Source organism: Beta vulgaris, chromosome 1 (genome assembly GCF_026745355.1).
Source record: "Beta vulgaris subsp. vulgaris cultivar EL10 chromosome 1, EL10.2, whole genome shotgun sequence".
In the NCBI taxonomy this organism is placed as follows: Eukaryota; Viridiplantae; Streptophyta; class Magnoliopsida; order Caryophyllales; family Amaranthaceae; genus Beta; species Beta vulgaris.
Window position 1 is genome coordinate 23,031,010 of NC_079202.1, and position 14,055 is coordinate 23,045,064.

The following is a 14,055-nucleotide window of genomic DNA, read 5'->3' on the forward strand; positions in this document are numbered from 1 at the left end:
TTCGGTGGATTTTCGGAAAACTGTAAAAAAAAAAGGGAAATTTGAAGAAGTGATAGATACTGCAGATTCGACGCCATTGAAAAGAAGAGTTTTTTGAAAGAGTAATCTCCATCACTCTTTCAAAAAACCGAATCACGACCTCTTAAACTGCAGATTCGATGGTCCACTGCATTTGCGTCGAACTCCATCTTCGTCTGTCCGCCATTGCAACTTTAATGGCAGAAGAAACTGAGGAGAGAGAAAATGGAAAATGGTGAGAGAGAGAGACATAGATGACGTGGTTGTTGACGCAGATGAAGTCGAAGGTTGAGTTTGCGATGATGAAAAAGTCGAAGATCTAAGGAAGGAGGAAGGAGGCCAGGGAGGAGGGAGGAAGGAGGATCGAAGAGGAATTGGGGTGGGAGGAGAGAGAAAATGAAAATGTGAGGGGAAGAGAAATTGGACAGGGAGAGGAAGAGCTACTGTAATGTGGCCACACGGTTTGGGTTCCGTGTGGCGTCTTGCACAAAAAACGCACTGATTATTACATATCTTATTAGGTTTTATAGTTTAACTAGGATACCATTTAGGCGTGTGAAGTTAGTTAGTTTTTATCCTAATTCTTATCTTGTTAGGTTTTGTTTTTCCTAGTTGCATTAGTATAACTTGAAGCATTAATATAGGCGTATTAGTACATGGAAGAAAATCATATTTTCGTTTTGTATAAACATATACTTCTTGATTATTGTTTCCTTTTAAGCTAAACTAATCAAGCCATTAAAGACTTTTCAGGAGTGTTAAGTGTTTAGTGTTAAACATCTTAATTTCAGGAGTGTTATTAAGAGTGTTTAGATTCTTGTTTCAAGTTTCAGGAGTAATCTTGGTTCAAGAAATATCCCCTTGTTCGAAATTGATTCATTGTGTTTCGTTTCTTGGATTCAACAAGTTCAAGATTCACATTCATACTTGATTATTAAGCTTCTTGGTTTAGTAATCATATCAAGTGGTATCAGTTTTCCAGGGAGGAGAGGATAGAATTGATTCTCTTTATTTAATCAAAGATCCGAGAGTTAGAGACAATTTCGAGAATTGCTATACGTCCAAGACTTAATCTTTTACTACAAAGATCCAATCTTTACGTTGCAAGCAAAAAGTAACAAGGGTTAGGAGTTTTTTCACGTCCAATATTTAATCTTTTACATACAAGATTCAATCTTTTACGTCCAAGACTCGATCTTTCATAACTAATATTCAATCTTTAAGTTCAAGAAAGACGAAGCAAGTGTAAGGAGATCACATAGCCATGGAGTTCGAAATAGACAAGCTCACCAAGGCTATCCAAGGCCTTACAAAATTCCAATATGATTCACAAAGTCCACTCAATGAAAACACTACTACGATAATTGGGACTAGTAGTATCATGAATAGGTTGGAAACAAGAATGAATGATATTGCAACGATCCTACAAAAGAAACTTGATCCAAATAGTGCAACCTTCATAGGCACACATTCAGAGGAAGAAGGTGAGGAACGTGAAGAAAGACCATCCAAGACCACTTACAGTGATGATCGTGGATTGAAGTTGGATGACTATACAAGAGATAGCAATCCTGAGGACTTTTTGAAGTGGATTCACCAACTTCAAAAAGGTATGTGATTATAGAGGCTTTGATGACAAGAAAAGATTCAAGATAGCCTCCATAAGGTTAACCAAATATGCTGGTATTTGGCTTGAAAGCTTGAAGGCAAAATGAGCCAAGAAGGGCAAGGAAAAGCTTTGTAGTTGGGCAAAATTGAAAGAAAAGTTCTTGCCTAGTGATTACGAACAAAAGCAATATCTAAAGCTCTTTACTTTGAGCCAAGATACGCTTAGTGTACATGAGTACACCATGGATTTCGACAAACTGTGTCTTGTGTGTGACTTGCAAGAAAAAGAATCTATGAAGATTGTAAGATACATTTAAGGTTTGAACCGCCATATTGCCAAGAAAGTAGAAGTGTCGACATATCACACGTTTGAGGATGTGACAAAGTTGGCTAGGAAGTTTGAAGAACATGAGAAGGAAGAAAAGCCTAAAGGTTCATACAATCCTAAGTTTGATACTAGTGCAAAGGCTAAAGCTGTAGCTTCCTACTCAAAGTGGAATGAAGGGCCCAAGAACACCACCCTACCTAAAGAAGACACTAAGGTTGAGAAGACCAAAGTCCTCGTTCCAAAGGAGAAGTTTGAAGAGATGAGGAAATGTTTCAAGTGTCAAGGAAGGGGGCACATAGCAAGCAATTGTCCTAACAAAAGAGCACTCACCATGCGGCAATACCTAGCTTTGTAAGAAGAGGAGAGCGTGTATGAGCTCATTCCAGATGAAGAGCAAAACCATGGAGAGGAAGAAGAAGAAGAAGATGATGCTTTTTCAGAGGATGATTCGAAACTAGTTGATGTCATAAGGCGCACATTACATGTAGACCACACACCTAGCATAGAGCAAAGAGAAAATCTCTTCCACACTAGATGCAAGGTAGGTGAACACACGTGCAATGTAATTATAGAGAATGCCTCTTGCACTAATGTTATTGCAGCTGAAGTAGTGTCAAAGTTTAATTTAAGCTACAAGAACACACCCTAGACCATACAAGCTCAGTTGGTTGGATATTAGCACTATCATGAGAGTCAAGAAACAAGCCTTGATTGCATTTTCCATAGGGGGTTACAAGGATGAATTATGGTGTGATGTGTCACCTATGAGTGCATGTCATCTCTTGCTTGGAAGACCATGGTAGTTTGATAAGAAGGTCGTCTTTGAAGGGGAGTCTAATGTGTATTTTGTGTTGGTTTGTAACGCCCCGACCTCTAATAAAGTGTCATTAAGTTATTTAATCGATTATTAGCAGCGAAACCTAGATAGTCGGCGCGTTACCGCCATACTTTCCATAAGGAAAATAAAAGGCAACATAAACTCATAAATTTAAACATATTATAAATATGGAATATAAAATGGATCCAACATTAGTCTTGATTAATAGAAACTTAATTACTAATCAGAGTTTAACATTAACTCAAACTAAAACCATGAGAGTCTGCATATGTCTAGATATTAAATAAATCCTCACTGCTATGCCATCCCGTCATCACCATCGGTACCTAAAACATAAAACAAAACGTCGTAAGCCGAGACTCAGTAACATACTACTCTAACATCGTATATTCATTTCACATCATTTTATATAAAAACAGGGATGAGAGAATAAGTAAAACTATTTCACAAAAACATGTCATATCATGGTACATTATCTTCTTTATCATGTTTCCCCATCATAATTCATATTATTTGGTAACTTAGCTCGTACAACAGAAGGGAAGTCTCCCCAGAACATTGTAACATCGTAAACGGGAGGCAGCCACCCGAGGATAAAAGCCCTCACTAAACGGGAGGTGGCGTTAATGCCCAGAATATAGAATGCGCGGGCCACCCGAGGACAATAGCCCTCACTAAACGGGAGGTGATTAACCGGCCGGGAGGTACGTGCACGACCCAGGATAACAGGATACTTGCCAAGAACCGTCTTTCTCTTGAATTTATCATGTTTCATTTATTTTAAGCATATCATCATCATCGTCATCATGAATAATTATATTCTTTTCATTTCATCATAACATCATCATCATCATCATCATCATTTCATAGCATTGTATCATCATAACCATCATAAAACATTTCATTTCTCGCAATCCATATATAAAACATAATATTAATCATGATCATAAAACATACTTCGAAGGGGAATGCGGGTGTTAGCAGTAGACATTACTTGAATTCCTACTTAACAACCTTGATAGCTGGGGGAGGCTTGTAATATCCTTTATCCTCTTTAATCTATTCAAGAATAGTGTTATTAATGAACGTTTCGTTATTTAGCTATTAAGTCTAAATATTAGCTAGCGCTTATTAAGGTCATAACGTTCATTATAATGTCGAAAAGGTCTCATTAAAGGTTGTTATTATCTTAGTCATTAATAACTTCTTAATTAAGGTGATTCTTTACTAACTAATTAGGTGGAATAACTCATTTAGTTATACTTTTAGTAATATCGAAACATTAAAGTTATACTATTACATATTATAACCATTCGAAAGTATATTATTATTCTAGTTCATAGTTAATCATTAGTTAGTCGTCCATTAGTAAATTAATTAAGTTTAAAGCTATAATAGAACCATTAATATTATTATAATATTATTTAGTTACTTAAAACTAATAAAACAAACGAACTAGTTATTATAAGTGAACTTAAGTATTAGTGGAGAAATCATAACTTAAACTCAAATTATATATTACAAGCTCATTGAATTAGTTTTAACAACTCAACTAGTTTAGAAGTCTTGAAATATAACCCAAACATAGTTTTTAGGAAATAAGCTAAGTGGTTTAATTTAAACAAACTACTTCAGTCCATGAATATAAACCTAACAAGGCCAGTTCATTATTGAGCCCAACAACAATAATAAATCAGAATTATAAAACCTAACTTTATGTTCTATTGTAGTCTCCTAGGCCCAAACTAGTATATACTAACAAGGAAATGAAACTTGGGCTTGAATTATTAAACTTTAAGAAATCAGAATTTTAAAAAGTTGGTCATTACCTCTGCTAGACTGCTACTAAGAGCAGGGAAGGAAACGATAATTTTGGCGGGACGATTTTGGCGAATGGCAGCGACGACGAGCAGCGGCGAGGACTGTGGAGCGGCGACGGGACGTTGCTGGCGTCGGGCGTCGATGGCGTGGTTGCAGCGTCGCGCAAAGAAGAAGAGTGCGAGGAGGAGAGAGAGCGAGGCTGCTAGCTGTCGGATCTCCGACGAGTCGCGCAGGTGGCCGGCGAGCGACGCCGAGGTGGGGGGCGCACGACTGAGCGTGGCGCAGGTGTCGCGCGAGTCGGCGGCAGCCGGTGGTGGTGGTGGTGTTTGAAATCCCGAAATAGAGGAGAGAGAGAATTGAGGTTTTCTTTTTGGGTTTCTTTGGGTCATGTTTTCCGGCGAGTTGTTGACTGAAATTCTGATTAGTAAAAGAAGAGAGGATGAAGATTGTTTTTAATGGTGTTCTTGGTGAGAGATTTTCATGGCTATTTATAATGAAATCAAGAATACAAAATCAGTGGTTGGGAGGGAGATAATTGAAGTAAAAATTCTGAATTTTTGGTTTGAAGAAGCTAAGCTGATGGATTGGTGGCAGGATTTTTGACTGAGGAAGAAGAAGGGAGTGTGATGGCATGTGTGCCAAATGGCCATGGAAGCGTGAGGAAGAAGGCAACATTAATGGAGTATTGACCATGGAACTTTTTCTCATTTTCCCTTTTTATTTTGTAACCAAAATCAGAAAATTTGCTCCACTCTTTCACTCTAAACGTGGCTTTGTAAGATTTTGGTGGAACTTGGGTATTTTTTTGCTTTAGTGAATTAACAACAAAAAAATTAATCTTCTTATTTAACTCATGAGATCATAAAATATAAATTATTGTCACTTAGTTATAAACACAATTTAAGTTGGTAAATTTTATTTTGTAAATTCTATATTCGTTTTATTATACATTGCTTAGTTAGTGAAACGATAAAATAAAACATATTTTGACTACTCATTAAATTAATTATTTAACTTAAACACGCTTAAAATTTTTAGGATATTACATGGTTGGCTCCAAAAGGGTACGTTTACACCATATATCTCTTCATTCAGTGGCACCAAAACAAACACATAGACACCAAGTTACTTCCTTTCATCAAGAGAGTTCGAACAAGAAGTAGAGGAAGAAGGTTGTGCTTATGCTTTGATTGTAAGACATGTTGCTACAAATGTCAAGACTCCTAGAAATGCGAAGCTAGAAGCCTTGATGAAGGAGTTTGAAGACGTTTTCCCATAGGAACTACCACAAGGACTATCACCCTTGAGAGCCATAGAGCATGCCATATATCTTGTACCTTGCGTTCCATTGCCAAATAAGCCTGCTTATAGATGTGATCTAGTGGCATCAAGGGAGTTGCAATGCCAAATAGAAGACTTGATTGAAAAAGGGTATGTAAGGGAGAGCATGAGTCCAGGTGCGGTGCCAGTTTTGTTAGTTCCTAAGAAAAATGGTACATGGAGGATGTGCATTAATAGTAGGGCAGTGAACAACATCACAGTCAAGTATAGGTTCCTATGCCAAGGTTGGAGGACATGTTGGACGAACTACATGGAGCCTTAGTCTTTTCTAAGATTGATCTTCGAAGTGGATACCATCAAAGGAGGATTAGAGAAGGTGTTGAGTGGAAGACAACATTTAAAACCAAGCAAGGATTGTATGAGTGGATGATGATGCCCTTTGGTCTATGTAATTCACCAAGCTTGTTCATGAGGTTGATGAATGAGGTACTTCGTCCGTTTCTTGACAAATTTGTGATTGTTTGCTTGGATGACATTCTCATCTATAGTTAAATTGTCGAAGATCATTTGTTGCATTTGCGTAGCTTGTTTGCAAAGCTGAGAGAGTAACAACTATATGGTAAGTTGGAGAAATGTGAGTTTCTAGTATCCAGAGTGGCATTTTTGGGATATATTGTTTCAAAAGAAGGAGTCATGTGGATCCTGATAAAGGTGAAGGCTATTTCTTCTTGGATAGCACCCAAGAATGTCTCCACTAATTGACCTCATTCTATAGGAGGTTTATTCAAAACTTCTCCTCTATCATGGAACTTATTACAGAGTTGTTGAAGAAAAGAGAGTTTAATTGGACTTCCTTAGCACAACAAGCTTTCGAAGATGTCAAAGGTACGCTTTGTTGTGCTCCTGTTTTAGCACTTCCAGATTTCCACAAGTTATTTGAAGTGGAGTGTGATGCAAGTGGTGTAGGTATTGGTGCGGTTCTCTTGCAATTGAGAAACATCCCATTTCTTACTTTAGTGAGAAATTGAGTGGTACTAAGCTCAACTACTCTAACTACGATAGAGAATTCTATGCTATTTTTCGTGCCTTGGATCGTTGGTCACATTACTTGAGACCAAAACCTTTCATTCTTCATTCTAATCATGAAGCCTTGAAGTACATCCATGAACAACAAAAACTAAATCATAGACATGCTAAATGGGTAGAGTTTCTTTAGTAGGGATGGCAATTGTGCGACGCAGGTGCAGAGGATGGTACCTCCACACCCGGACCCACATAAAATTCCAATCCCCAACCACCCACTGGGGGGGGGGATTCCAGACCCATCCCCCCTCACCCGCATGGGTACCCACACCCACTTCATACCCGCGTCGTACCCACTTCATCCCCACCCCACCACCCACATGGGTATCCGCACCCACTTCGTACCTACGTCAAACCCACATATTTATATTTTGCAAGATAAAATTATTAATAATATAAGTATATCAATAGAATTTTAATCATATATATGTGAGGCGAGAGGGGTGAGGCGGGGCGGGCGAGAATGGCATAAAATCCATACCTGCTCCACCACCCATTGCGGGTAGGATTTTAATCCCCATCCCCGCCAAACCTTTGTACATTAAAAATAGAACAGTTTTAATGGAAAATAGAACATATTTTTTTGCTGAAAAATATGCTTAAATGAAGATTTGTTGAAATAGAACATTTATTTATCGAAAATGGAACAAATATACTAGGTGCATGCGAGTCCACTCATGGTACACCCGGGTGTACCATGAGCATGGTACACCCAGGGGCATTTTCGTAATTAATTAAAACTTTAGTTTCCTAATTTGTTCTTTCTGGCAACTTTCACCACTATCATAATCTTCTTCCTCCATTTATTCATCTGAATCTCCATGAAACCTTGAAACATGAGGCTGATTATCACCACAATTCGTATTAATCATCATCATCAACGCATCAATCTCTTTCTCTCTCCTCCATTTCATCTGCTCTCCAGTTTCAGTATTGTTCATTAATGGTGACGCGAGTTTTTTCGACTTTTTATTTTCATTGCAGTACCTTCACTCCTTCTCCTGCTTCTTCTTCGTTTTCTCTCTCATGATTTTTCCCCAATTTTTTTCGCCATTTTCTTAATTTTAAGAAATTTCTCATGATGATTGGGGGTTTAGGGTTTTCTGACGCCATTATTGTTGCACATTTGTTCTGTTGTTGTTGTTGTTGTTGTTGTTGTTTTAATCGTTGCTCATTTGTTCAATTAATTTGTTGTTGTTGTTGTTGTTCGGTTGTTGTTGGTTCAATTCTTCTCTCTCCTCCTTCCAAATCTTCCAACAATGGAGATTTAAAATTCGCAAAATAAAAAAAAACAAAAAAAAAAGAAATTTTCAGATCTGAAAATGAGGAAGATGATGATGAGCAAATGACAAATATTGCTCATTTGGGTAAAAGTGTTTGCTCATTTTCTTAAATGAGTAAAAATACTTGCTCATTGGCTCATTTTACTCATTTGCTCATTTGATCATTTGTTCATTTTGTTCATTTGCTCATTTGTCCATTTTGCTCATTTGCCCATTTTGCTCATTTGACGAAAATAGCCTTGGGTGTACCATGAGCATGGCACACCCAAATTTACTATAAATATTCCCAGGTGCATGCTCCTAGGAGCACAATAGAATTTTCAATCATATGATATCATAATTGGATTAGATAGGTAAATTGTAGAGGTGAAAAACCACTTCCAATGAAGCAAAAAGTTTAATCCCTCGCAATCAAACAATTTAGAGTCTTTGGTTTCCCACTAGTTAAACTAAACACCAAAGATGCATAAAAAATTCAAAATTAGTTAAGCTTGCAGCTATGAAGTCTTTCAGAATCCTATATATAACCGAAAGAGGAAAGCATTATTTACTTCTACCGAATTCATATGTACAAAGATCATAACTTGCTACGTGAGGAACAGGTCATTACTTTTTAATTTCATAACATAGCAAAACCACTCATAAATTCTGAATAATAAAGTCATACAGACAGCAAAATCAAGATTACTACGTATAGAAAAACTTGCATTCCTTCCAGAACTCGAACAAATTAGCTAGGTGTATTAGGCATTATATGCACTAAAAAAGTGCCAAACGTGCAACACAACTGCCTACATTTAAAAGCAGTTTAAAGCTGGGAATATTAACATCTAATATAAAAAGTTAATAATGAACAAAGATTAGTTAAAATGATCTGCACTTGTTGTATATCTCCCCACGCATCATATCTATAGGAACATGCTCGAATGTATAACGCTCAGGACCCACATAAACTCCAGTTCTTTCCAGTAAAGCAATGCTCTCATCCCTTCCATACCGGGAGGTGTAAAGCCTTAGGTACTCGATGTCCTGCACAAGTCTAAACAAGTCAGAACCAAAGAAATATTACAAACAGCCTACCCCTGACAAAAGAAAATGATTTTTTTTTTTCCAATTTCTTTCTATTTCTTTTGGGGTTCCAATGCCGGAAGACTGATGAAGTAATCATCGGACCTTATTTCAAATGTAATTTCTAAAATTACCTGTAAGCCACTCAAAAGGCGCTCTAATCTTAATGAAGCCACAGGCTCTTGACAAGATGAGAACACTTCGCCAGGGTAATAGAGAACACCATCTCCAGGAGGAAGGCCACGCCGAAATCGTACCTGCCCAATTTATGCAAGATTAAACCATATAGCAACAACATTATATGCACAGGCATCGCATTGCTTTTCCACTTAGGGGAAAAAATACTAGCTGTATTTTCAACTCAGATAGCCCAGTATCCACAAATATGGTTTCATCATATTTCATTTGGTTTGTACTTATCTCACCACATTTCAGCAATTCAACATAGGTTACTAAGAATCGGTTGAGTTTCTTCAACTGCAAATTATCTGTAGAGTGGAAAGACAGTAGGCCCTAAAGCAAAGCCAAGGCCAATATTCCCAATTTCCAAATATATTATAATGTAACAGAAGAATGTGTCGAGGGAATTCTATCTATGGACTGGGAACTGTGACTTTTCTCAGCAATAAGCTCCCCAATCAAGGACTTCGGTTCCACCTTCCACATGCACCACCAATAGGTCATTTTATATTATTGTGCAGAACCATTTCATGCATAACTTTAATTCCAACAAGAAACGGTAACTAACAGATATGTATAAAGTAGTCTACCTCGGCACTGGGAACTGTGGCCTTTTCATAGCAATTAGCTCCCCAGTAGAGAAAACCAGTTCCACCTTCTTTCCATATGCGCCACATAACTGCACGATGTTGTGTACCTCTCATCCCTAAGTGCCAGTTAGGGTGAGGATCAGATGGTCCCATGCAAACATATGTCCACCACTCCTACACACAAGCAGATTTAATTATTTCAGCTGGTATAATCTGATTATTATCATAATGTCATTGAGAACAAAGTCATAGTTGAAGTCTTCATGATGTGTATGAGAAGTGTTAATTCTGTAGTATTCTAATTCTGTTAGAATTCTATGTAATTTAGGTGTTTTAATTCTTAGTTTGTTAAGAGTTTGTTTGTTTTAGGACTCTTGAAATCCTAATCCTAGTAGGATTAGAACTCCTAGTTCTGTTAGGAGTATTAAAGTTTAGTTTGTTCATAATTCTAATTGAGTTAGAAGTCCAAATCCTAGGTGGATTAGGATTCCTTATTGGAGTAGAATTATAGTTAGAAGTCTATTGGTAGTAGAAGTCTTTGCTTACAAGGTTTTGCTTTCCTGCTTGGGAGAGGTTTTACTTGTTTTGAGCTCGTTAGGTTTCTAGTTCTATTAGGATTATTATATGCTTAAAGTTGGATTGTAATTAGGATTATTGTTGCTGATTCTATCTAGTTAGGCGTGTAATTCATATCTAGTAGGATTAGGATTAAGTTTGGTGATTTCTATCTTTCTTAGTTCTTGTACAATTAGGTTTCTTTTAATTACTATATATTGTATGTGTGTAATTCATTAAAAATATAGTTGTTTTTGATTAAAAGTTAAACGTAAGTTTATTGTTGATTTTGGACGTATTTTTCCAGAATTATTATTGTTTTTAGGGAGTGAACCTTGGACACAAGATCCTTGATTTAAACGAGTGAAGTTTAGATTAAGCTTAAGTAAATTGTTTAGTGAGTGAAGCTAAATTAAATCATCTAAAAACCTTCCTAATTCGAATCTTTGGTGAAAGAAGCCATAGTATTAGAGTTAGAACCCTTAGTGAACTTTGGTCGAGTGAAGATCTAGGGAAGCTAAGCAGATTCCACACCCGTAATCACATCACTTCACTGCACCCAGACTATATGATCACCTAATGTAGGAACTTACTACTTAGGGGGCGTTTGGTTGTCATGGGGTAAAGGGAATGGAATCAAGAAAGGGGTAGAGAGGGAAAGGAAAGCAAAACCCTTAGATGTTAAGTGTTGTTTGGTTGGTACAAATTCTTTTTCTTCCTCCTACCTCTCTTCCACCATAGCACCACCAGTTCCTCCTCCCTTGTAGTGCCGCCGCCACCCTCTCCCCACCCAGTAGCGTCGCGAGCCGCCGCACCTCCCCCTTCTCTTCCCGCCGCTCACCACCCTCTCCTCTGCGTCGCGTCCTCTCGCTCCCCCTCCCCTGCGTCGCGTCATCATCGCCATCTCTTTAGGTTTCGGCGGTTGGGTTAGGGTTGCGGTGGTTGGGTGGTCAGATGGTGGTGGTTGGGTTAGGGTTTCCGGCGGGTGGGTTAGGGTTGTTAGATAGTGGTAGTTGGGTTAGGGTTGCTGGCGGGTGGGTGGTCAAGGAAGTAGTTGGATGGTGGCGGTTGGGTGGTGGCCGGTTAGTGGTGGTAATGATTGGGTTAGGTTGTGATGGTTTGGTGGTGGTGGTTGGATGGTCAAGGAGGTGGTCTATGGTGAGTCAAAAAAAGGGAATGTGAAACCTTGGGGTGTGGGTAATCAAATTAGAGGGATTTGGGGTAAGGAGGGGAAAGGAGGGGGGGGGGGGGAGAAACCCCCAAAACAAACAACATAAAAGGGAATCAAGAGGTTCTATTCCCTTTCCCTTTCCAGTTTCCCCCAAACCAAACGCCCCCTTAATCTCACCACATTACAAAAAAAAACCGACCACAATATTTAACACCGTAATTGATTAAGATAAGGATTTTCAAAAAATATACGTTGAGAAGAATCTTAAGATATAACACCGTAATGCTTTTCCTTATTATGTTAAAACATGGCCAAAGTTCAGTCAGAACTGGAGACCAGACAACACACGTTCAAACCAGACAAGACTTCAATTAATTCAGACCAAATCACCATAAGTCAGTTGAAGAGAAACAGAGCCTTAGAAGGAAGAAAGAACAGAATTCAATACACGTGGAGATACATTTGTAATAATAAAATCACAATAACAGCCCCCTATATATATTTCCTTCTCCCAAGGGCAAGGCATATGCCCTTGTTCTGTTCTCACTTCTCATTTCATCTACCTATTAAATTCTCTTTAACTTTCTAATACCATTGAGCACCTATCATACCTTATCAGAAACTGAAAACACCTAGCAAGCAATAAGAAGTAAAAGTGTGAAAAGCACAAAAGGTAGGTTACAGGCCAACAGTGCCCTTAGCTAAAAGCCATAAAACATGACTACCAGCAGCAGGTTATGGAAACGAAAATGAACCACAACAAAGAGAGAACTGACTGATAACCAACAAGGTATGGCACAACCAGGAAAACTGACATTCTCAAACTCCACTGGCAGGCTCATAAATGCCTGAAAAATTTTCTAGACAACAAATTTGCTCATACCCATACAAAGATATTGCAGACTAATTAATGCAGCAAATATTAAGTTCCTAAATTTCTGGTGAATAACTGAAGTAAGAGAAAGAAAAGATCCACCCGATTTCATGATAAAGTAGCTCCGCGACTAGGGCCACTTATAATGACAACTCATGGTAATATCAACCTTCCTAAAAGAAAAGGAAACTAAAATTACCACAATCATCATCTGACTTCTGCTTAGGCTATGTGTCCAATGTTAGGACAGAGGAAGCTTTCTCCTTTCGCTGCCTCCAGAACGGTTGGAAAGCAAACAAAGCATACAGATAAACCCGCAAAAATTAATCGAATTCTGCAAAAAGCGTCTTCGAGTTACTGCTGCTATCGCCAGATTCAATGAGCGTGAGAAGCGTTCGCTCAAAGGCCTTCCGTTTCAAACATCCGGTTGCAGAATGCAAGCTCAATATTATTTTCACCAACTCCAGATAAAAGACGATATAAAACGAGCACAAGAATAGCTCTAGCTTTCCAGGTTTGCATGTAATTATTTAAGCTAGTATTTAATCATTTCCATTAACACTAAAATAGGACTCTTAATGAAATTGAGCACCACTCCACCCAACTTCCATAAAATTTATCATGACTTCACAGATACAAATTAATTGAATTTGCCAGATAAACAGCAGTAGCAAGCTCAGGTAAGCTAGTAAACAGGCTCCTGGCAGTCAGAACAAGGTCATGGAATGTAAAGGAAGCAGGAACATTCAAATTATCAAACAGAATGAGCACATTGCAGAATCGATGAAACAAAGAACAAACCAATTATTACCTCGTCCTTCTCTAATTCTGTAACAATGTCCTTCACCAAATCCTCTCGATTACCCAGTACCCATTCGCTGTAAAAGGAAATACAGATAACCTGAACAGCTGGAAAGTAAAGGACATAATATACCCTAATGTTCAACAGTGATTGAAAAAACACATGCAAATAACTATAAGAAATGTTCATGCTTCATATACTTCAAGGGAGTGCCAGAGGAAGGATCTAAACTTATTCTAAATTATCGACTCAATATATCTAAACCAAGCATTTACAACTATATGGACCAAGGGACGTAGATTTTCAATTATCCAAAAACCGTAGTCTTTGGAAGGAACATTAGTTGTACCTGCATGTTCGTCACCTAAACGACTAGCAAGTTACATCCATGACACTATCTTGATGAGTACATATGATATACTTCCTCCATTCCATAATTTATGCCACACTTACTATTTCATGGTCAAACTTTATATTTGACCACGGTAGGCAAAAAAAATAGTCATGTTGAATCTTGATAGATTCATATCAAAGTCATCAATCCAATCGCCGTTT

The 14,055-nt window shown here is 38.0% G+C and overlaps 1 protein-coding gene and 1 long non-coding RNA gene across 3 annotated transcripts in view; both read right to left on the minus strand.

Moving 5' to 3' along the window:
- Window positions 1-2,931: 2,931 nt before the first annotated feature.
- On the minus strand, window positions 2,932-5,451 carry LOC130592127 (uncharacterized). Its single transcript, XR_008970314.1, has 2 exons — window positions 4,622-5,451; window positions 2,932-3,118 (listed from the first exon to the last, which is right to left on the minus strand). It is a non-coding gene; the product is annotated as an uncharacterized LOC130592127 (long non-coding RNA).
- A 3,530-nt stretch (window positions 5,452-8,981) lies between these two features.
- LOC104899168 (uncharacterized) overlaps window positions 8,982-14,055 on the minus strand; it is a 40,823-nt gene continuing 35,749 nt past the window's right edge. The window contains exons 12-15 of one of the 2 annotated variants that reach the window (XM_048645328.1): window positions 13,510-13,607; window positions 10,099-10,272; window positions 9,463-9,585; window positions 8,982-9,289 (exon numbers count right to left, since the gene is read on the minus strand). In XM_048645328.1, the coding sequence (XP_048501285.1) occupies window positions 9,125-9,289; window positions 9,463-9,585; window positions 10,099-10,272; window positions 13,510-13,607 (560 nt within the window). In that variant the 3' untranslated portion in view covers window positions 8,982-9,124. The remainder of the gene's footprint in view (window positions 9,290-9,462; window positions 9,586-10,098; window positions 10,273-13,509; window positions 13,608-14,055) is intronic. The other variant, XM_010686308.4, reaches the window with a different exon arrangement.